General features: G+C 42.6%; 2 protein-coding genes across 5 annotated transcripts; both read left to right on the plus strand.

Annotated features, from left to right (window-relative positions):
- The first annotated feature begins 295 nt into the window (after positions 1-295).
- LOC143162261 (caspase-8-like) lies at positions 296-10978 on the plus strand. 3 transcript variants are annotated; one of them, XM_076342357.1, is made up of 9 exons: positions 296-663; positions 1245-1311; positions 3551-3880; positions 4110-4215; positions 5233-5371; positions 6863-6951; positions 7607-7718; positions 8759-9248; positions 10028-10978. In XM_076342357.1, exons 3-9 carry the CDS (start codon positions 3570-3572, stop codon positions 10176-10178), a joined length of 1398 nt encoding a protein of 465 aa, XP_076198472.1. In that variant the 5' UTR covers positions 296-663; positions 1245-1311; positions 3551-3569; the 3' UTR covers positions 10179-10978. The 3 variants fall into 3 exon arrangements, with proteins under 3 accessions (XP_076198472.1, XP_076198473.1, XP_076198474.1); XM_076342358.1 differs by lacking the exon at positions 1245-1311; XM_076342359.1 differs by lacking the exons at positions 296-663; positions 1245-1311 and adding an exon at positions 916-1140.
- Positions 10979-15172: 4194 nt separating this feature from the next.
- Positions 15173-21048, plus strand: LOC143162262 (caspase-8-like). Of its 2 annotated transcripts, XM_076342361.1 has the most exons (8): positions 15173-15506; positions 16098-16203; positions 17384-17522; positions 17617-17673; positions 18003-18070; positions 18591-18726; positions 19731-20232; positions 20534-21048. In XM_076342361.1, exons 1-8 carry the CDS (start codon positions 15199-15201, stop codon positions 20667-20669), a joined length of 1452 nt encoding a protein of 483 aa, XP_076198476.1. In that variant the 5' UTR covers positions 15173-15198; the 3' UTR covers positions 20670-21048. The 2 variants fall into 2 exon arrangements, with proteins under 2 accessions (XP_076198476.1, XP_076198477.1); XM_076342362.1 differs by lacking the exons at positions 15173-15506; positions 17384-17522 and having other exon boundaries at positions 16183-16203.
- Positions 21049-23236: the final 2188 nt, after the last annotated feature.

Below are 23236 nucleotides of genomic sequence, written 5' to 3' on the forward strand. Positions count from 1 at the left end.
GCCAGTAGAGGCCACAGTCACTACAGTAGCCACAGCATTTTCGCTTCCTCAAGACCAGCCTTTCTGGGAGAGATTAATTTTTGGCAGGCTGCTGTACAAGGAATAGGTTGGGTCACTGAGACAGTTCTAGAGGAAGCTGGAGGGACAAAACCAGGATGCAGGGGAGCTAGGGAAATTGGAGAGACTGTAAGTTAACAAAAACACAGGAACATTTTTTGGAAGGGTGAGAGAGAAAGAAATAAGAAGTGAAACAGTGAAGACAAAGAGGAAGAACAGTGCCAGGAGGGTTGGTCCTTGAAACTGCTGCATGATGGGAGAAGCCTCTATCTGGAAAGAGCCAACCTGGGCTTGGTCTCGTCCGCACATATTTTTCACACAGTGCTGATCACGGCATGCTTCCTCTTTCAAACTGCAACTGGAGTCTTTATTCAGTTAAGACATAGGGGAACTGATGCAGGGAGAGAGACGCTGAGGCATGGGATGGCACAGAGACAGAACCATTTTGGACCTGAAGATCGGATAGTGCTTGTGGTGTCCCTCTGTGCTGCTCCCAGCCTTTGGATAAAAGGACAACTCGTGCCAGTGATATAAGTCAGGCATTTTCTGAACTGTTACTAGTGTGTGCCTTTTGGAAGGAATTTGTATGCCTCATTCTATCGAAGGGTATGTTGCCATTTTGAGTTTATAAGGGTAGATAGGTTGAAATTGAATGATTGTTTTAATTGCAAAATTTTTAACAAATTTCGGCTCTCCTAACTGTCTGTCTTCATAATGCTGACTTCACAAGCTTCAGAGAGTCTGGCAGCTGTACTGATTGCTGATCATATATTTCCTGCTGCAAAGAAGATACTGGTGACCAGCAGACCATACTGGGAACCTTACTGTTGAAGGCAGAGTTCTATACTTCAAAGAGGGTGAAAATGCCAAAAGTTAATTATTGCTTAAATTCTCTTGTAAATGGGGAAATACATTACATAAATAATTTGAAAGGAATGTTTAGCCTTTCAGTTCCTTGTATTCACTGAATACTGCTACTGAATTCGGTGCTGATAGTTGACTTAAGTTAGGAAAAAATCTTCCATCAAAGTGCATGTTAAAAATAGGCTCGAGTGAGTTGGAAATGGACTTCAGAGAAAGGAGGTAAGTCATGGAGAATCTGGTGACACAGCAGGACAGTGGGACTGAGGTATTTTTAAATGGGAAGATATAATTGATTCACCCTTCCTTCACTGTCTTTTAATTAGGATTTATGTGTGGGAGCAAATATACCGAGCTGTGCTGTATGCTAGAAAGTCCTGGCTATGCTGCTTGGTGAGTCCCCTTAAAACAAAAGCAAAACCTGGTTACTTTTGTGGCTTGTTTACCAATTTTTCTCACAAGCACTGTAATTTAAATTTTCTGAAACTGGAACCATGATAGGTGGAGTAGGGATCTGCTGCATTGTGACCACAGCTTATTACTTCATTATAATACACTTTTTGTAAGTCATGTGACAATGTAGACCATAGTACAAAAGGCAGTACTTTTCCTGGAACTTCCTGGAACTTCAGAGACCACGGCTGTCTCACTTTTTTCAGAGTTGTTCCAGCAGTCCTCCAGCCTGTCCTCCCATATAAGTGATGTTAAAAAAAAAAAAAAAAAAAATTTACTCAATTATTAATTAATTAACTTAATTATTATTCCATTTGCTGCTTGTATCAGTTGTGTCTTTAATTTAGTAAAGTGGGAGAAAAAGACAGAAGCAGTTAAACATTGTTTTAGTGTGCTCCCTGTATTTACAGACAGGCTTAAATATAGTGTGTAGGTGGCACCTCTGTTCTAATTGCAATAATTTTGTGGGTTTTAAATTTACAGCCTTTGAGAAATAAAAATGAAAATTTCCTTTACCAGAAAGATTTACTTTTATAAGCACATGCTTTGTATCTTAAACAAAAGGCATGATTTATGTGAGAAAGAAGATAACTTCATAACTAGCTACCAATAAATTATTCTTCTCTTTCCTGTGTGGATATAAAAATATACAGTCAGATCTGAGATCATTGAATCGTGAGGTTAAGCATGTGTGATTCATTCAGATACTAGTGGTTTTGTGGTGACACGGGCTGAATGGTATGGATTCTAGTCTGTTTAAAAGTTCAGTTTGAATGGATTTAAAGAAAACGGTGTTTGGGGGCAGAGCATGGATCGTGTGTGTATATATATATGCTGCATCACAATGCATGTTTTGCTGTTTTATCAGGTTTTTTGATAGACAAAGGTTTAAGATTCAGTTGTATGTTCACTCTTGCTAACTAACAGAATGCTGACCAAGGGTATGCCACAAAAAGCTGCTTTGCTGTAGAGTGGTCCTTGGAGGAGAGGGGAATACAATTGTCTGCTAATTTTTTTTTTTTTTTTTAATATTTACAGTAGTACTGATTCAGTTAGTCAGCTGGGCTACCTTGGAGTTATTAGCCCTGCTATTGAAACATTTGCAGTAGCAGTAACATTAAAATGGATTGCCTAATATTCTGGTAGTGTAGGAGTAGGAAGTTTTCGTTTGCTGTTGTCAACTTTTCTGTCTCCCAGTGAGTTCAATGGGACAAAAGCCTCTACTGAATGCATTTCTATAGAGTTTCTCTTCAGAGGTTTCTAGGTGTCTTAGATCTAAGGCAGAGAGAATAAAGTGGCAAATGATCCTCTTACCAGAGAGGCAGTGGAGGCAGGTCTTTTAAGTGTCAGGGTGAGATAGTTGGAAGGCTTGCACTTGGTATTTTCTAACTTTCTCTTGTGCTGAAAAGTTGGATCCATAAACCAAGTTTAATAATTCTAAAGCTGATGGAGGAAGTGGTGGAGAAGGGAGGTGGTATTTGACGCTCAGTGAAACAGAACTAGTTTGGCAAGAATTCTCCTGGCCTTTTTAAAAGGGTTGACATGACCTGTATTTGATTTGAATATTACAAATTGATTGAGAGCTGGGAACTGAGTTTTACTTGATGCAGATAATCCAAAACAGGAAGAGGTGCTTTGGCTATGCTGACCAGGGTCAGAAGCAGTGTATAAAGAAAGGAGAAGCCAGATAGCTTAGAAGAGTTATACTCATGGGGACTCTTACCTTTGTTACGATGTAAAACCTTTATCTTTGTTATGGTGTAAAACCTGGCAGTCTTATTTACTACATAGTATTTCAGACTGGCAAGTGGCTCTTGCTCCCAAATGGGATCAAACCTCAAAAACCAAACCAAAGCAAAACCAAAACAGCAGCAGCCTGCCAGGATTGTACATCCTGTACATCGGTACTTCCCGCTGTCTCGACACACCATAGGAAGCAAGAACGATCCGTGACTTTCTCTGTCAATTTCACTTAGTACAGAGTTTTTTATATTGTTAAGTCGAGAGAACCAAAAGAGCTAAGCATCAAAGCTATGATAGCAAGACAGCCTCTCTCTACTGAAGTACTTCTGATTGCATGTATTTATTTTGGGCTATTCTACATTATGTGATACCTTTTATAATCATGTTGTTGCACTACTGTTACTGACAAATGAAATCAACTTCTCTTTGTGTTTAGATCCAAATCCTGATGTGAAATGAGTACAGACTTCCACAGACTCCTTTTTGACATTTCTGAGGCTTTGGTCACAGATGAACTGGCAGCTCTGAAGTTCCTCAGCCTGGAGCACGTCCCCATGAGGAAGCTGGAAACCATCCAGGAACCCAAGGCCTTCTTCGAAGTGCTGCAGGAGAAAGATATGATAGAGGTTGGGAATCTGTCCTTCCTGAAGGAGTTGCTCTACCGGATCAATCGGATGGACCTCCTGGCTGCCCAGCTGGGCTCCAGCCGAGAGGAGATGGAGAGAGAGCTTCAGATTCCAGGCAGGGCACAGGTGTCAGCTTACAGGTAAGCACAGAAGTAGTAAACATTTGCATGGAAAATGTACAACAGTTCTGTTGTGTACTGCTTGTTTTCTGTCTGCACTGTTGTCTTATGAATATCCCAGCGTAATTGTATTTATTACAGCACGGCTACCTGTCATTGTGAGTTTTACATTTTGCAGTTCAAATGTGTAATTTTGGTGTTTACTTCTCATAACTTTCTTAATCATTCTTTCTCTATTCTTTATTGCCAGGCAATTGCTATATGGAATTGCAGAGGACTTGACTCCAGAAGATGTCAAAAGCGTGAAGTTCCTGCTCCAAAAACAAATACCAAAGAACAAGCTCCAGGATAATGCTGTATGCAAAGTGATCTTGATAAGTTTCTTGCAAGGCTAGTTCAGAGTCTGCTAGTTCTTGTAAGAAGGGAGGAAAGAGAAAGCAGTCTGCTCTCACTAAAATCTGTTGTTGAAAGAATTGTGATGTTAGCTGATAGCTGCTGTGTGAAAGAATGGACCTTTTTTTTTCTCATTGTATCTTTTCTCTGCCCTTTTTTGCTCTCCTATTCCTTTCCCTCCACCACCTGTTTCCCTAATCTTTTCTTCTTGCAAAATCCATCATGCTCTTCCTTTTGTCTTTGCTTGGCATTTATAAAACATTTGTACATATGCTGTATCTAGGAAGAGTGATGTTTGCTGGAGGAAAAACAATGTTTTGGAGACAGAAAATCGAGTTCTAATGTGAGTTCAACCACAATTTTTTGTCATTGGGTACATTTTCCTCTTTATTGTAATTTGGGGTAACAGCATTTTGTTAACTCCCTCACAAAAGTATTAAGAGGTTTGATGAGCTAGTTTAATACTTGTAAGGTAAATAATGAACAGTGTTATAAAAAGGCTTGGTATTATTAAGAAGCTTCCTTAAAAGTCCTATTTGTATTGTGGCACCTATAGGAAAATTAGCAGATTTACCTCCAATTTGGTGGACTATTGAGCTTTAAAAAACAAAATTAGCCCTGAACACCTTTACTGTAATAGAAAATGTAAAATGTCACAGCTAAATGACTTAACAGCACTTCATCTGAACACAGAGGCACAACAGGATGCTATGTGGTGCTTTGCACTGCTGAAACAAAGCAGGATAAGCTAGCCATAGGCAATTTCTAATGATCCTGTCTTAACCTTAGTGATGTGTTTCTTCAGTTGCATTGCATCCTGCCCCATGTTTTAATGAGGTTTGGAGGAAAAAGAAATTGGTCTTTAGCTGGTCAGTCTCTGGGAATGAGGATATTGTCTCCTGCTCTGTCCAGAAGTGCCTGATACTGCAGTTATTGAAGGTCATTGTATGAGTTTGGGTTATGTGTTTTTGTTTTACCAGTCAATGTTGAGGGTCTTACTGGAAATGGAAAGAAATGGGATAATTAAAGAAGATGACCTGGCAATGCTGAAAGATATCTTAAAGGGATTTAGAGCTGACGTAAAGAAAAAAATTGATACCTATGAAGAAAAAAAAAAAGGTAAATTATTTAATCTGCTGTTTAAGAGTAGAGCTGGGTTTTTTGTGACTTTTGTGGCTCCATCGTTGGCAGTTTAGGAGTCCAGAGATAAGAGAGAGACCTTACAGTATCCTAGGATAGGCAGAGCAGCTCTTAGTACCTGTGGTTTCTGAAGTTTTCTGCTACTTCATTATCCCATCATACCTTCTTGTATCTCTCCTTGAAATATGTTCTGTGCCTCGTAAATGGTCTGCTTCTCCCTCCTCTTTGCCTTAAATGCAATTTTTCTCTTCAGGAAACAGTGCAGTGCTGGGTTTTGGACCAGGATAGCTTTTCAATCACTGAAAGAGACTGGAGGTGATAGTTGCCTTGGGGAAACTTGTACTGGGAGATTGTCAGCATTATTTTCTCTTTCCCAGGCTGTTTGCTCTTAGTCAAAGGAAAAGTCCCTGGAGACCAGGTACTTGGCTAAAGTGTAACCATTAGCTTTCCATACCAGATGTGAAATTTCAAGGACTTCAGTATATCTGGGCTGTTGCAGCTGAGGTGGTGACTTGTGACACCACAGCTGGGCCTTACCCTTTGGGAAACAGGATATGTCAACCAACAACAACTGAGACCTATTAATTTTTTCCCCAGAACCTCCTTTTGGATGACTCAGAATGTGTGTTTCCTTAGACACGTCTATATAGCCCATGCAGTTCCCTGCAGAGATACCAACTAGTTTCCCCAGCATGTCTTTGTGCTGCTGACCTATGCTTATGTCTCTAAAAGAGCAGAAGAAAATTGCCGAGGGTGGCTAGTGTAAGCAAGCCCTGTGTCAGGGGAATGTCTTTTTAGCAGTATTGTTATTATTTTGTCCCCCTTGGTAAGTAGAAAAAGAGCGTGTCTTACAGATCTTGTTGCCCTGACAATTAAATTCCAGTTAAACACATCTATGTAACTTGTAAAAGGGGTACTGTGATTTATTTCCTTGGGTAGAGTCATGGGTTTGATGATTTCTTCACTTACTTCAGGCAGTTGTATTCAAATAAGTGTTTTGTTGCTTTGAGGAGATCTTCCATTAAGCTGGTATTCTGCATCCTTGGTGTGTCCACCCAAACAGTAAAGTTCTCTGGAGAAGTGACAATGGCCTCAGAAATAAATGAACTAGCTGTAGTGTACCACTGTACAAAAATGGGTCTCCTCTTTCACTTACGTATCCCATGGTGGAGATGCTAGTGAATGGCTTACCTGGGGTGACTACTCACATTCAGCCTATTATTATTTGGATCTTGCTACCAGTGAAAGAGCAGAGAAGAAATGGAGCACGGTTCTGCACAGCTTCAATAACCAGCAGTCTGTGAAACTGAAACCCTACTTGGTCCAGCTCTACAAAATGATGGTGTCTCAGTGATGTGGAAACCACCCTCCACCTCACTCCTTGCACTGTTTTTTTGAGTGTTGAAATACGCACAGTGGAAGATTTATCTTTTTAGTCCTAAAATGTTCTGTTTATCTTCTCCCTCTTAGAAAACGATTCTAAGGAAAAACTCCACTATCCAGTGTCTGTGTCTGTGCATCCAGCAGGACAAGGAGCAGAGGCGGAGACACCACGCCTGGTGAGAAATACCTCAAGATTTCCTTTAAAGTATTTATCCAACTCCTGGGAGGGGGGAGCATAAATTCTTAAGTCTAAGCAGGTGGAAGAGCTCAAAAAGGGAAGGGTTCTGGCTTTGTATGTAGGCCTTGGAACAATTCCTATTTTCAAAACAAGACCAAGCCTTGTTGCTTTGTGAGGACCTGGCTGTCAGCAACCTTTTAGACAAGAAACGAAGGAGTAGCTGTTGTGTGAAGAAAACCAATCTTAACGATAATGAAGACTGGGACATTAAAGTCCCGGCCAGGATACTCCTGGACAGATGGGAAGGGAACAACAGAATCTGCTACCTCAGTAGAAACCCACAAGGACTCTCAGGGGGAATGATAGGGTGCAGGAACTTTTCCCCTGCACATGCAAATTTGTGTTTCTGGATACTCGCTTTCTCCCATGCCAAAATCATATCCTAACCACAGAGAGAGAGGAGGAGGGATTCAGGGAGACAGCAGATTCCTCTCCCCTGTAGCTAGCTTGTATTCTTAGGCTTTTCCTTTCTTGTATCTTGGCCCTCATGATTTTTTTGCGCTTGGACATGAAGGACCAACAGTCTGTGTATAGCATATTTCTCTTTTGGATGCTTGGCACTGCTTTCTTATCTGCTTTCTTTGTTTCTAAAGCTTGTGGAATCATATAAGATGAAAAATAACCCCCATGGTTACTGTGTGATTCTTAACAACTACATTTTTAAAAATCCACGTGAAGCCAGAGAAGGAACAATGGAAGATGGAGGTAAGTACTTTTTTAAATCCAATTACTGGTTGGTTTGTTTCTCTGATAATTTTCTGAAGGAATTATCTAATATATTTCCCGTGAAGAAGAATCATGTTGACTGAGCTCCTTTGCCTCCAGAGTAACGGGAATGACAGTCACTGTAGAAATTGGAAATGCCACTTCCAACAGTTTAGTTGATGGCTTAAAGAAGGAACCACTTTCTGTTCGAGGCAAAAAGCATCATCTTAATTGGTCATATGTTCCAAATAGTGAAGGGGGGATTACTATTCCACCTTTTCACTTTTTGATTGTTTTTAATTCTTAGCTATCATGGAGTAATATTTTTAGATCCTTAAATTCTATTTAATGCTCAAATAAATGCTACTGCTTTATGATTTTCCTTAAAGCCTGTCTTCCTGCAAGAGTCACTTTTAAGATAAACAAGAGTTTATGTTAAAAAAGTAAAATCCATTTCATGAAAGCACACATCACTGATATTTTAACTCCATCCAACCTGTCTACAGGCTGCTTGCTTCCCAGCTACTTTCTCACCATCCACACAACAATTAAGTCAACAATTGCTGAGAAGTCTGCATAGCATTTGTTAGCAGGTTACCCTGCCTTCCTTCTTGCTGCATTGATCATTCTCACAGAATGAGGGACCTACTTCATTTAAGAGTGGCAGAATTTGTCATTCTAAAGAGGTACCTCTTCTTCAACTTGCTAAGTGTTGTTCTTAAGCATCTGAGATTACTATGCAATGTGCAGTTAAAGCTTGCTTTAACACAGTAAGCTTCACTAATTTGTACCAATTAATCAGATAATCTGAAACCTGTTTTTGTTTTAGATAGCATGATGCTTAACCCAGTTGTGTTTAAAAGAAATAAAATTAGGCATTTGAGTTTTCCTAATTAGATTTGCAGGCTAAGAGTCAGTCAGGTGAGTTTATTGGTGGGATCTGAACACTTCTGCTAGTATCTGTTCTACCACACAGACACTGATGTTTCAGCATCTTCCTTGTCACTGTTTAACAAGTGTGTTCTGACTCTTTTTCCCAGAGGCTGTGAAGAGGGTCTTTAAGTGGCTTCAGTTTGAGACAGTTGAGCACATGGATCTGGAAGCAAAGCAAATGTATGCAAAAGTTAAAGAATACAGCAAAAAAGATCATAGTAACATGGACTGTTTCGTTTGCTTCATTTTTTCCCATGGTGAAAAAGACAAAGTAAAAGGCGTTGATCATGAGTTTGTAAATATTAAAGATTTACTCTCCTGCTTCAGTGGATCTAATTGTCCTTCTCTTGTTGGCAAACCCAAGCTGTTTTTCATCCAGGCTTGCCAAGGCTCTGTAGGTCATCCACCTGTCACAGTAGAAGACGACTTTTCTGGCCATCTTGAGACGGATGCTACCCCTTTGACTTCCATTCCTGATCAGGCTGATATTCTGGTTGGCATGGCTACAGTGGAAGACTATGAGTGCTACCGCTGTACAAAGACTGGCAGTGTTTACATTCAATGCCTCTGTGACAAGATGAAGGTGCTTTGCCCACTGTAAGTACTATTTTTAATCCATGTATATTTGGGATATTGCAGACATGCATACTTAAGCATGCTGTGCTGAAACATCAGTGTTTTGCATTTGTGCTGTATAATGCTTTTCACCTGCAGGACAGGCAGAACAATAATTTTTCTGGAATTGGGCATTGTAATTCTTCTACAGATGAACCAAAGTACAAATGACTTCCCCTAGTTTGCCTGTGACAGAACCAGGGTTGTAATGCTGGAACATTACATATAAACAAGTGTGTGTATGTGTGTGCATGTTTTTTAACATTTTTTGACTGATAAATGATTTTTGTTCCAGTGGAACCTGATGAGAGGTGACTTTGTTGAGTGATTACACGGACAAAAAAATCAGTGTTCTTCAGTAATAATTTTCATTGTTGCCTCCCTCCCATCCCCATCATAAACTTGATTTAGAAAATAGAATTTCTCTTCAGGTATCAGTTTCTCATGATGTCTAGAAGAGGGCTTGGAGAATGCATAGGTTTGGTTCTTTTTCTTCTTAGCGCACTCTTCTGACTATAACCAAAGTAGAGGACTGTGTTTGCTGGTAAAGCGATGCTACATGGGGGTTGCTTTTATTCCCCCAAACACACTGAATTCTGTGGTTACACAATGGAGTGTGCAATTTCAGTGACAGGCAGGGTGAGGGGAAGATACTAGCCTTCCCTAAGATACCACTTTATTGGAGCAAACATAGATCAGCTTCTTGGCCTAGCTGCAAGTACCATGTATTTCAATGTAACTTTTCTTCATTTTTGTTCAAGCCGCAAGGATCTCATAACCATCCTGACAGAAGTGAACAAGGAAGTGGGAGGAAGAGTATTAAATGGATGGAAGCAGATGCCAAAGATAACATCAACCCTACGGAAGCAATTGATCTTCCAAATTCCACAATGTCTGTCAACTGAAAAGTAGAAAAATAAGAATACACTCAGCGAAGAATCACATCTGGAATGGGCTTCCACAGGGAAGAGAATTTGCAAGAGAAATTACCTGGATCTGTGTAGTTAGCCCCAGTCCTTCAAGGGGCCATGGGACCTAAATTTTGCAATTCCCATGTTTAATCAGTCTCCTGGCACCTGGATCTGTAGCAGTCTGGTAAGGCCATGGAGGAGTACAGATCTGCCTTTCTGTCCTGCAGAAGCAGTGGAGTCTGTTCAGTTTCAAGTGAGGAAGCACTTCCAAGTAGTACGATTTTTAAGAGTTATTGGAAATTCCAATGGAAGTCCCATTTCTGTCTGAGTTGTTATTAAGTCCCTGAAATCTGAAGAAAAGAACAGATAGATTGAGAACGCTAGATCCCTTCCCAGGGAGCATGTGTAAGATTGTAACTCATGTACCCAGAGGTGAATCATTGTCTGTCTCTGGAAGCTGCATAATTTTTCATGGAAAATAACATCCCTGTCCAAAGGACCAAAAAAACATTATTATGATAATACAAGTTTAGTTCTTTTCCTCCAAATATTTGGTTTGCTTTATGTTACTAATTTACTTGGCTAAACAGCACTGCTGTTTAGGTTTTTTAATAGTAAGGGTTCTAATTGTGGTTTTTCTCAGAGCTCTTAGGGAACAGTCTGTTTTGAATGGCTGTCGACCACTGGAAGGAAGGTCCCGCACCATTAGATCCACTACTCTGAGATGCCTTTTCCTCCTGGCAACTGGCTCTAGCTCCTGTGGACTCTTGTTTCTGTTATAATAAATACCCTTGGTTTTCAACATCACCTTTGTTTGTGTGTTTCTCTTTTGGATGAGCTGACTGAGGGACAGTCAGCATGACGAACACTTTTACTTCAGCAGCAGAAGTTACTTTGCTCTTGTTGAAGTATTCGATGGCAGCCACCCCGAGGGGTAGCATGTTGATATCCCTTCATTAGCAGCTGGAGAGATGGTAGGAAAGAACAAGTTTAAGTTCAGGACTTTCATGATAATGGCAGCTGATGCCAGTGAGGCTGTTCTTACCTTGCATCCTCAGCAATGTGTAGGGAGCTGTGTGGGATTCTAACAGCTACATTCCTTTTGAGTTTATAACAAGATAAAGGATGGATTTGAGACACTTTGTAACTTCTGCTTTTTTTAGTTTGTATTTTTTTTAAATCCATGTCTAGCCATAAAGCAGGGGTTCTTTATTCAATCCTGCTTGTATTCTTGAAGCTAAACTTTTTTTTCCTAATTCCACACAATGTGTTGGCAGTTGCATTTTGCTCCCCTTACCCTTTTTTACCTTCCAAGTAAAAGGGAGAATGCCCATTCTTAGAATCACAGCTCTGTTCACACAGGTTTCCTAAATAATAAATAGACGTTACAAGCACTATGTAAATGAGAGTGCCTTTTGTGGCAAAAGTTGCCAGAAGGTGTTACCAGGTATGATACAGTTCTGTGGCTGACATTTGGTTAACCATTTAGGAAATGTGGCAACAATTTGTTTACATTTTTATAATGTTTTCATAAATGAGACCCTGATATGAAGTTAGTAATTAGATTTGTGAATGTTGTTTTATGATAAAGAAATATAGCTTAAATGAAGTAACTGCTTCCTCTGGGAGAAACTTGCTGGAAGGTGGCAGCTGCTCCACTAGTGAAATTGTGAATCTACGGCATTTTGGGGTTTTTTCGTATTTCTCTGTGTCAGAGTTCAATACTCACAGACCAAGTTCTTTCAGATATTCCACATGAGGAGGAGCTGGATATAAAATTTACTTATTTGGTATATTTAGTGCTAAATGGGATTTTGATTTAGTCAAGTGATGCAGCAACATACTGAAATCGCAACACAAGCATAATTTAGCAATTGCAATATACAGTTGAATCACAATACAAACATGATTCTCATTACCCATCTCTGTGTGCTCACCATCATGACATTGGGCATCCCCAGTCACGATGGAACATATGGGTTGAAGCCAGCTCAAGCTCAATGCTCTTTTCAAAGTTTATATGTTTTATCTGTTGTCCAGTTTTTATACTTTTATGTTGGGCTGAGCCACGTATTCACACCCCCCATGCTGGTCTGGCTAGCTCAGGAAGACATTATTCTTTGTTAATTGGCTTGGGAAACCTGATGATTCACAGGTGCAGCTGTCTTCTCTAAAACGAAGGTTACCATCCAGTCTCCCTGATGTTGAGGTAAATTGAGCTTTCTGTACGATATATTCTTCCCCGAGATCATTGTTTTTTTCCGCTTGTCCTCTGAGCTGTCCTCCACCGGGGCAGGGGGGGGTGCTGGTCAGTCATACCCTGTCATTAAATTGGCATGGTATTTTGTTCTACCCGTTAAAATCAGGCCACCTCCATAGCTAACATTATTGCCTGCTGATGAAGACCACCTAGAAGGGAGAGAAAACCCCGTCAAAATCCTCTAAAGGACTGCAGGAGCTAGCTGTACTGTGAGTTTTTATGTGGCTCATGCAGTGATCAAGGAAGGAGAAAACACACTTTCAGTTTTATGGTTCTGAGCAAAGTATGCTCACACACACCTGCGGCAGGGTGGCTGATATGTTCTTGCATGTGTTTGTGACCCTCCCACAGAACTGAGAGGTAAGAAGGAAGTCAGATCTGCAATTTTCTGACTCTGATTTTCCTCTATGGCACGACTTGGAGAACGGTGAGGGGCAATCGCCTTTCCTCTCTGAAGGACCTCAGCTATAGTTACTTTGCCTGTCCTCCCTTTTCTTCAACTCCTGGCCGGGAGGCCAAATGCTATAGCAAAACAATCCTGGCACTCAATTCTGTGTTTTGTTTTGAGCCAGCAGAAGCACTACCGCCAGAAAGTGGAGTCAGAAGGTTGGTAGGAAAGTAAAGTTGGTGAGTTGAAGTCCTGCAGGCTTAAGCTGAAAGCAGGCAAGATCAGAGTGAAGCTGTTTGCAAAGGGAAATGCTTAGAAGACTTGGGGAGGACTGTTAGCTGCAGAGGCGGAAATAATGTCATTCAGTGGCATGAATCCCTACCCAGTCATTTGTATCTTGCTACCTATTCGTTCAGTTTAACATCAGTTTCCCAGAGAGCTGTTTACGCCCACCTTCCGTGGGAAGTTTGTCATTCTCTCCACCATAACGGTTTTAGAGTGACTTATTAATGTGCTGCTCTTGGGATGGGTTAGTGGTACGTGTGAGGAGCCTGCCCGTGTTCAGATTGCTGCCAGCTTCTCCCATTGCACGGGCTGCTGTAAGTACGTGTTTTCTCACCACCTATATAAGGGTTCACTCTCAGTTCTCTAAGTGGTGCAAAATTCAGGTACTGCGAAGTTTTGATTCGTTGAATTGTTGGCTACGTCTGTGATCTGTAAGATCTCCTGCAGGAAATCTTGAAGCTCAGGGAGAAGTGGAAACAAAATACACACCATTTAGGAGATTAAGCTCTGCAGCAGGGCGTCCGGAGCTAGATTTTTCTCGAGAGATGTTGGGTGTTCAGCCCTTGCTGGTTACCCTTTTTATTCTGACCCCTAACTAACATGGGCACATTCTCTCTGAAATTATTCAGATCTGCCTCTTTTCAACTAGAGATGTGTCAAATTATGAACAGAGAATGGCATGTTTAAGCTGCAATGACTTCTGTGCAATGCGCTAAAAAATATAGTTGAGATCTTTGGGAATTCCCAGATACTAATTTCTGTGTGTCCTTTCTGTAATTGTGCCTTTGCTTGTCACTGTATCTGTTCTGTTATTGACAGCCACAGGAATTCCCCAGGCCCCAAACATGGCTGGCTTTTGTGGGTGCCAACTGTAATACATTTCTAGCTAGGTGGAACATTATTCTGGACATGTCTTCCAAGCTTGGCCTAAGTCTTTTACATTAGTTTTATATTTGTGTAGCCACTTTGTGTTTAGGCCTGATTTGTCCAGGCATATCAGTGCAAAGAGAAGGATCATACCTCCTTCAGTCTGTTTACTAGGAAGAGCTTGTTTTAATGTGACTTGAGGGCATGTTAGTTCATGGGCTGTTAAAAAGTGGCTTGCCATATTCAGATTACTTCCACCTTTGACCCAATTTGCCACACATGCAGCAATCAAATATCTTGTGTAGAGTTCTGAACATTGATAAGCCACTGCTATGATAATGGTGTAAAGATTTCTGCTTAATGTTGTCAAACTGTTTTTTTCCTGTGTTTTGAAGGGGGAAGGGACTCTGTTTTTAAATCACTGCTTAGCGAGAACACTGTTTCTTTATTTGGAGAGTACGGATGTTCTGAGGGTGGCTCTTCTGCTCAAGGTGAGCACTAAGGTGTTAATGTTCGTTTTCAGAAGGATGAAATGCCAACTGGTAAAATCTCCTCCCTCCCGTTGTTGTGAAATACCATCTATTGAGAGTGCTGCACCAGAAGGTATATCAGAGGTGGTGCACCATCCCAGGGTCTTATGCCATCGCGCAGTGCTCCTGCGAGCCTGCTCCTGCTGCTAGAAGGGTCTTCAGTAAATCTGGGAGGGGTGGGAAGGGAGCTGGTTCCTTGGCCGGTGGCTGTTAGGGTACAGGGTCGAACACCTGCATTGAGTGTGCTGCATTGCCTGCCAGCAGCCCCAAAAGGCTCGCAAGGAGGACATCGAGTCAGTGGCATTATGAGCTTCTTTCTTTTTGTGTTAAAATGGCAATGAATTGTGAGTGCCTTTAAACTAGAGAGAGACGATTGCAGGAAAAGCCCAGGCCGAGGGAGACCTTTAGGCTTGCACTAGTAGGTTCAGTTTTCTCAAGAATAGTCAGTGCTTCATAACTGTCAACGGAGGGGGCCTAAAATGCGTCTGAGAGAAGTCCTCTCTGACAGACGCGCAGTTTTTAAGTTAAGTTGTGGGTTTTTTCGGTTTAAGTTAGAAATCCAGAAGGAACTACAGCTCCCAGGGGCCCGGGCGCCGCCTCCTGCCCGCCCCAGCCCGGCGGCGGGCGGAAGCGCGGCGGGCGGCGGGAAAGCGCCCTCTGACTTTGCCCGGGCTGGCGCCGCCGCGGGGCGATGGAGTTCTCCAGGCAGCGGCTGCTAGTGGTCAGCGAGGAGCTGGACGAGGCCGAGCTGGCGGCTCTGAAGTTCCTCAGCCTGGAGCACGTCCCCATGAGGAAGCTGGAAGCCATCCAGAAGGCACAGGACTTCTTCGAAGCGCTGCAGGAGAAAGGCATGATCGAGGCGGGGAACCTGGCCTTCCTGAAGGAGCTGCTCTACCGGATCAGTCGGATGGACCTCCTGGCTGCCCAGCTGGGCTCCAGCCGAGAGGAGATGGAGAGAGAGCTTCAGATCCCGGGCAGGGCACGGGTGTCGGCCTACAGGTGAGTGACCGGCGGCGCGGGTTCACCGGGCGGCCCGGGGGGGTGCCGCACGCCGCCGGCGGCCCGGCTGAGCCTCACCCGGGAGCTCGCTCTCTGGGGTCGGCTGCCCTTCTCATGTGGTCGGTGTAAGCTTTTACCGACGGTTTGAACACCAGGCTAAGGTTTGGCAGCGCACAAGCGTCTTCCAAGAGAGCGCAGGTACAAGCCGTACGGAAAGTTGAACTTTCTGTCCAGTAAAAGGGAGAAAACTAAAGCCGCGCCTTTCTGAAACGCTTAACAGCCCCCAGAGGCCTCCCTGCCCGGGTGCTGCGTGGTGCGGTAAGGGACAGGGTGTGAGCTTTTGTTCTCAACTCCAGAAAGTTTCAGCGTGGTTTTGATTTTAGGAAAACAGAGATCTTTTTAATTGTAGCTGAAAATGGTTTGACTTCAGGCTGTCCTGGGACTGATGTCCCCCCATTTAAAAAGAAAAAAAAGGGGATTATGTGCTTGGGGGAGTGGGCGAAGGGGGCAGTTCAACAGTACGGTGTTAAATTGTGCTAAGGGGCATGCTTGGGAACACGATGAAACGGTGTCCTCCACTTCTCTTTCTAGATACCTGCTCTTTCAGCTGTCAGAAGACATCACTGAAGATGAGCTGAAGTCTTTCAAGTTTCTTTTGGGGAAAGAATTACCAAAATGCAGGCTAAACCCTAAGACTGTAAGAATTTCTTTAATACTTTTTTTTTTAATGATTATTATAATCCATAGAGACATTTGAGTTGCTATGAGGGGAATGAGTGTCACTTTTCTTACGGTGTCACTCTTCTTACGGTGGAAACACCGTAAGAAAAAAGGTGCACCTGGAAAGGGATTGTAGGCTCTCCAGTGCATATGGGACTTGTCTGTGCTAGTGTTATGTGTAGCTTTTGCAGCAGTGTCACAGCCCAGAGAGCATGGGCCAGCCCTGCACCAGAGGCCTTCATGTCCAAGCACCATACGGGGCTTAGGGGACTCAGTGGCTTTGATCAATGGAAGACCGATGAGCACATTCACTCATATTGCCCAACTGATTTTCTTTTGGCTGCTTTCTAAGCCATTATCAAACACAGAGAATCACCCACTGGGGCTATTACTTTATGCTTTTCTTCTTTTTACTTCCAAACTCAGAAAATACGGATCTAAGCAGTAGATCCTTACCAAGGCTAAGGCCCAAGAGCTTGGAGTTTACAAATAGCCTTGTGGGAGATCCAGTTGCTCTTACACTATCCTCAGCCTGCAGTTCTGACTGCTGGGTACTTTGTTCTGTCTAATGAAAAATCTTACAGCATTTTCCCTCTTTTCTTAGAGGAGAGACTGTGACCATCTAGTGATAGCTGTTCTAGGAAATCCTTGGGGTGACCACTGTGCTCTGCCACTCACTGTTTGGGTCCCCTTTTGCTTCAGAGTAATCTCTACACCATACTTGCATGGTTATACTCATTTTCACCATTGCTCAAGATGGTCAGTACAGTGGTTCTTGTGTTTCAGTTAAGTGCACAAGATAGCCACTGGAAGTCGAATGAAAGCAGTCATTAAAAATGACATTATATATTCCTGTATGATCACCATTAGACCTTCTGGATTAGATCTTATTAGATCTTGGCACCTCTGAGCTGCGGAAGGGAAATAAGTATGTTTTGAGAAGGTGATTGTACTTACAGTACTTGTAGGTTTTGTTGAACTAGGTTTAATTGACTCAGCTGAGGTCTCAACTGAGCTACCAGTCAGTTGGACTGACTCTGTGGGTCGCATGTGCTGTCAGTACATTAAAGCTTAGGTGCACACGCACATGCTGCAACTTCCCTCCCAGTGGCAGCATGGATGTGCCCTAAGAGCAAACTACCTTTCTGATTACCCAGACAATGCTCGACGTTTTCATTGAGATGGAGAAGAAGGGGATTTTGGGAGAAGACAACCTAAGTATCCTGAAGAGACTCTGTGCAGAAATTAACATCAGCCTGTTGAAGAGAATTGAAGAGTATGAATTAAACCAATTTGGTAAAACAAAACAAAACAAAAAGGCCTCTTTCCCACAGTTATTCTTGAAGTGACACATAGGTATCATACAGGACTAATAATGAATACTTTTCAGGTGAAGAAGAGATGCTCATCACAGAAGAACAGAGGGGCAGCACAGGAGGCCCTGAAGGTAATTGAAACTCAAAAAATTAATGTTTAGATTTTTCGCTCTTCAGCTTTTGGACTCTCCACACCACTTGCATCTCAATTCTTTACACAGGTGCCTCTAAAAAGTGATCAAGTACCCAGTTACTTACTAACTGGTCACAATACATTTTACTCCCTTTTAATTGATTATCTAGTGGTTTATAGCTAACAGAACAGCCGTTCAAACACAATTCAGTGTTTTCAGAAAACAGTTTTACCCTGGGAGGTAGTTGTGGAGATGGAGAATAGGAAGAGCTTCTCTCCTTTCTCTAGTGCTACATTCTGTACTTGAACTTTTTTGTCTGTATTCAGCCCATGCCAGATGGCTGGCGTCATCTGTGGCACCTGATTCTCCTGGCAGTTGGAATAAATCTTCCCAGGTAAGTCAGTTTGTTTCTTAGAAACATCATAATTTTGTCTTAGACTAGATCATCCCTCCATGAGGTGAAGAGTTATTGTAAGCCCAACTGTTAAAAGCAGTCTAGAAAGAGAAAAATGCACCACTCTGTAACATCCTTTATTCTGAAGCTAAGTCACACGCAGCAGCTGCTGCACTGTTAAAACTTCAGAAACATTTGCAAGGGTAGCAAGATAGGCCAAGTTTATTATACCAGGAAATACGCAGTTGGCAGATGGCTGGGCGTGGAGCAGTGGGTGAACGCAGCACCCCATGTTGGCTGAGCACAATGATGTGGGTCTGGAGGGGTGCTGTCATGCTGTGCACAGACTCCCAAAGGCGGTGGGGCAGTGCATTGCCAGATCCTGGGAGCAAAGCTGTATAGGGAGAGCTGCCTAGAGAGAAAGCCAGCTGGCCCTTTACCCTGCTGTGCCACTAGCAAGGGCTGAGAAGCACCTGGAGAAGAGTGCAGTAGTTTCACCAATAGTCTTTCTTTTCAACAGCTTGAAGCTTACAAAATGACTAGCCGACCCCGTGGAGTGTGCCTGATCCTGAATAATCACAATTTTGCAAAAGCCAGGGGAGCAGTGCCGGAACCCAAAAACATGAAGGATCGGGATGGGACAGATGTGGATGCAGGTACAATGAATATTAAAGATGAGTTTGCATATCTTCAAAACTAGAAACCTCATTTCTTTTTCTGTACTGAAGGTCTGAATTTCAATCTTCCCTTTCTAGGATACTTTTGTTGTAGTGGCTGAGTCGGCTGTTTCCTGTGCTGACAAACCCTAATCAACTCATCAAGCTTTTACTGGCTGACTCGGAACAATTCACTAGCATTTTGCTGTTTTACTGAGTTTATTGCAACCTCAAGCAGCAACCTCAGCCTGGACTTTACAAGCTAGGCTAGCTTTGTATCAGCTTTATGCATACTACTTCTAAAACATGCAGAATCAGAAACAGATTTGCTGCTGAACCAGAATTGGGCATTAGTTGTTTAACATCCAACTCAAAAAGAGGGAAGATGTTGGAATTTAGGGACTCAATTACCTTGCTATTCAGGGGCCCTGATTTTAGCAGGCTGTCCTGCAGCAGCAGCAGCATAGCTCATTGCAGGTCCTAGGGTCTGTGAGATGGGTGTATTTGCACTATCTGTGCCAAGAGATAAAATCCATCAATGGGCCTTCCCTGATTGAATTGAACTCCAACTTAATTCAAGAGTCAGAGTGCAAGGTTTCTCTTCCTGTGACACAGGTACTACCCAAATGGGTAGCGCCCTCTCCTCTTGGGTAAAGCAACTGCACTGTTCAACACCTTTTGAGAGATGGAGGGAGTAGCCGTAAAGTGGGTGGGGGAAAGAGGTACAGCTTTCTTAATAGTTCTGCATGCTTTCCAGACAGGGGCAATACTAAACAGCAAGATTGCAAGGAAGCCTTTTAATGAGAGTTAAGGGAACTCAGTAGAGATATGATTAGTGATTAGACTACTAGATTATTTTCAGAGCAGGAATGTAACTACCTGGATAGTAGTGTAGCAGGATTTAAAAGAAAAGATTGTGTATCTCTAGAAATGCAATTTGCAATTGCAGAGTCCAATTTTCATATAATGAAACGGCTCCAATTCCCCTTCTGTTTACTTTCCAGCGGCTTTGAGAAGAGTCTTTAGCAAGCTTCATTTTACAATAGCAGAATACAGAGACCTCACCGCAGAGGAAATCCGTAAGACTGTGAACATCTACCAGTGCGAAGACCACAAGGACAAAGACTGTTTTGTTTGCTGTATCCTGTCTCATGGGAAAAAAGGCATTGTATATGGTGTTGATGGGCAGGAAGTACCTATCCAGGAACTGACCACTTCTTTCACTGGACAGAATTGCCGCTCGCTTGCTGGAAAACCAAAAGTGTTTTTTGTTCAGGCCTGCCAAGGTGATGCTTGCCAGAAAGGTGTGACCATCGAAACAGATTCTGGAGAGCAAGATTCTTCTGTAGAAACAGATGCAAGATTTCAGCTCGACTGCATCCCCGCAGAAGCAGACTTCCTCTTGGGCATGGCTACCCTGCAAGATTACGTTTCCTACAGGAGCCCAAGGCAGGGGACCTGGTACATACAGGCATTGTGCCAGCATTTAGAGTGCAGCTGTCCTCGGTAACTATGTTTCCATAAGCTTTTTTTTTGGCGACACTTGTATTTCCCTTCTCAATGACAGGAGTTTGATTTGGATGCAGAGGTAGATGATACGCAGTGGGAGTGCTCACTCAGAGTGAAAACAGTAATGTAGGACAGAGCAACACCATGCGGATTGTTCAAAGCAGCTTAGCTAACTGCTTTGAAGCCTGTTTAAAACAGGAGCCATTAGCACTGGTATAGATCAAGATATATGAGAATGTGGTAATTTTTCTGATCTTAACTGCCTCCCTAACACAAAGTGTACTTTGTGTTTTTGCAGAGGAGAAGATATTCTCACCATCTTGACAGCAGTGAATCAAGAGGTGAGCAGAAAAAGTTGCAAGCCAAATGCAGAGAAGCAGATGCCACAGCCCAGTTTCACACTGAGGAAAAAGCTCATCTTTCCTGTCAACTAAGTGGGAGGGAACTGCACGGCAGAGGGAGCTGCAGCAGCCTGGAATCGGCTGGTATCAGCTAAGAATTTGGTAAAACATAACAGACTTTCAGTGTCTGCTCTTACCACAAGAGCAAATATTTTTATTGAAAATACAGCTGAGGAGCAAAAGCCTTAAGAAATTAGTGTTAATATGTATGACACTTTATACTTGCGAGCATCTCTGAGCGGGTCTCCTTGTGGTTTGCTAGCTAAAATACGCTCCGTGTCCTCCATCGGCTGTACCACATTGCTGTTGCTTTAGTAAGGTAGCTTTCCAATGCAAATTTTAAGACAACTGTTATGAAGCCTTGTGTATTTTATGCCTAACTTTTGCAAAATAAAGGAGGTGCTGCAAATTTTATAGGATATAATAATAGGATATAATCAGCTCACATCAGTGTGTTTTGTTACTTCTCCCCACCACTTAAAATCATTGATTTTTTGTGCCTTGGTACACCTCAAGGAAGAGTCAAGCACTTGAGCTCCAGCATCCTCAGCAGGATGGGGCTGTGATCTGCATTTCAGAGTATCCTCTACATAAGTAGTCTTAACAGTGACAATCAATTGCTCAGGTGCAGCTTCATGTTTGAAGATGTCCAGTTATCCTGTGTTCACTTAACCTGCTGACCTTTGAGTCTCAGTTCTAGGCACAGCAAAAGAAGAACTCGCTAGATAAGTACCCAGCTCCTTAAAAACGTTTTTATATTGCCTCCTGTGATTAATATGCACACAGAATAGGGAGTTTTACAAGCTCTGAGTAGAAGCTGAAGCTTTGTTAGTCTCTCTGTTTTGTTTTGAATGAGATGTTCATTCTGTTATACCCTTGTTAAAGCTTTCAGCATTAGTAATGGTATCAATGTAGGTGATTAACTGAACAGATAGATCTTCACTGGAATTATTTTAAAAGCCTAAGTCCTTCCCTAGACTCTGGTGCTGAATACTTCTCTCTTTGGTACCAGTTTGTGTCTGCGAAGATAAGGGCAGAGAGATTATAGACTGTGAGAATGGTTAGAACCTTAACAACTGGCAGATGCAGCAAGCAGTTACAGAAACAGGCAAATCTGTGCTTCCAAATTCTAGGAGTAATTTTTCCAAGATAGTTGTTGATGCTCGTGTAGGGATTAATCATGAAACCATTGAGAGCTGTGCCAAAGCAAGGACTGGTCATGTACCTGTCAGGTACATGTCCCAGCCAGGAAAACACACGCATATAGATCTCTTCACAGCACAGCGCTCTCATCTGCCTATTGTACTACTAATGGTTCTGATTACACAATGGGGGGGCAGCTAATGCTGCACTTCAGTTTGGCTATGTGTTCCCTTTCTGTCAGTTCCTAATGACTCGGTTGGGATGAACAGCATTTAGCAGTCCTTTAACTAGGAAGTTTTCTTTGTTAGCTTGAAATGCATGAGAACTTGTGAGGTAAGTTGAGCCACCAGCAAAATGAAACAGAAGCAGGTTGTGATTTGACCACGGTGGGCAGCTCAGCCCAACACAGCCACTCGCTCACTCCCCCCCAGTGGGATGGGGGAGAGCATAGGAAGCATAAAAGTGAGAAAACTCATGGATTGAGATAAAGACAGTTTAATAGGTAAAGCAAAAGCCGCACACACAAGCAAAGCAAAACAAGGAATTCATTCACTCCTTCCCCTGGGCAGGCAGGTGTTCAGCCATCTCCAGGAAAGCAGGGCTCCATCACGTGTTAACAGTTCCTTGGGAAGACAAACGCCATCACTCCGAACATCTCCCCCTTCCTTCTTCTTCCCCCAGCTTTATATGCTGAGCATGACGTCGTATGATGTGGAATATCCCTGTGGTCAGTTGGGGTCAGCTGTCCCGGCTGTGTCCCCTCCCAGCTTCTTATGCACCCCCAGCCTACTCGCTGGTGGGGTGGGGTGAGGAGCAGAAAAGGCCTTGACTCTGTGTCAGCACTGCTCAGCAGTAATGAAAACACCCCTGTGTTATCAACACTGTTTCCAGCACAAATCCAAAACATAGCCCCATACCAGCTGCTATGAAGAAAGTCAACTCTACCCCAGCCAAAACCAGTACACAGGTTTTCTGTCTTTACAATTCATCTGAAAATTTCTGCTGAAAGGACAGCTTCTCTTGGGTTATCCAAACCTATGCACTGAGAGCTCAACTGCAAGAGTTACAGATCTTTTCAAGTGGAGACTCCAACCCACACAAAAGGCCTTATTTGTATTCACTTCTCCATTGTATAAAATGGTATTTAAAGGCCCTCGCTCCTGGGAGACTGTAAAAAAAAAAAAAAATCTTTCTTTTAGCAGTGTGACCAACTAAAAGGAAAACAAGAAAGGAGCTCAAGGCATTTCTAAGTCTCATCAGTGCCGAATCACTCCGGAATTTCTTTTCAGAATTGCCAGTGTGCCACTGATTTAGGTGGCTTAATAAACCTGTTTTCTCCAGGAAGCTCTTCCTTGCACCTTCCTCAGGCATGCCTGAGCTCTTGTGGTTAGTTCTAGCTCTTTTCCTGCAGCTTCAAAGGGGTTACAACTCTCTTCCCTTACTACATCCAAAGTGCT

The sequence above is a fragment of the Aptenodytes patagonicus genome, chromosome 6 (assembly GCF_965638725.1).
Source record: "Aptenodytes patagonicus chromosome 6, bAptPat1.pri.cur, whole genome shotgun sequence".
NCBI classification, from domain to species: domain Eukaryota; kingdom Metazoa; phylum Chordata; class Aves; order Sphenisciformes; family Spheniscidae; genus Aptenodytes; species Aptenodytes patagonicus.

Coding starts and splice junctions, on each gene's coding strand:
- LOC143162261 (XM_076342357.1), top strand. CDS start 3,570: ATGAGTACAGACTTCCACAGACTCCTTTTTGACATTTCTGAGGCTTTG. Junction 5,372..6,862: donor CTATGAAGAAAAAAAAAAAG/GTAAATTATTTA, acceptor TCTCCCTCTTAG/AAAACGATTCTAAGGAAAAA. Junction 7,719..8,758: donor AGGAACAATGGAAGATGGAG/GTAAGTACTTTT, acceptor TCTTTTTCCCAG/AGGCTGTGAAGAGGGTCTTT.
- LOC143162262 (XM_076342361.1), top strand. CDS start 15,199: ATGGAGTTCTCCAGGCAGCGGCTGCTAGTGGTCAGCGAGGAGCTGGAC. Junction 15,507..16,097: donor GCACGGGTGTCGGCCTACAG/GTGAGTGACCGG, acceptor TTCTCTTTCTAG/ATACCTGCTCTTTCAGCTGT. Junction 18,071..18,590: donor GTTGGAATAAATCTTCCCAG/GTAAGTCAGTTT, acceptor TCTTTTCAACAG/CTTGAAGCTTACAAAATGAC.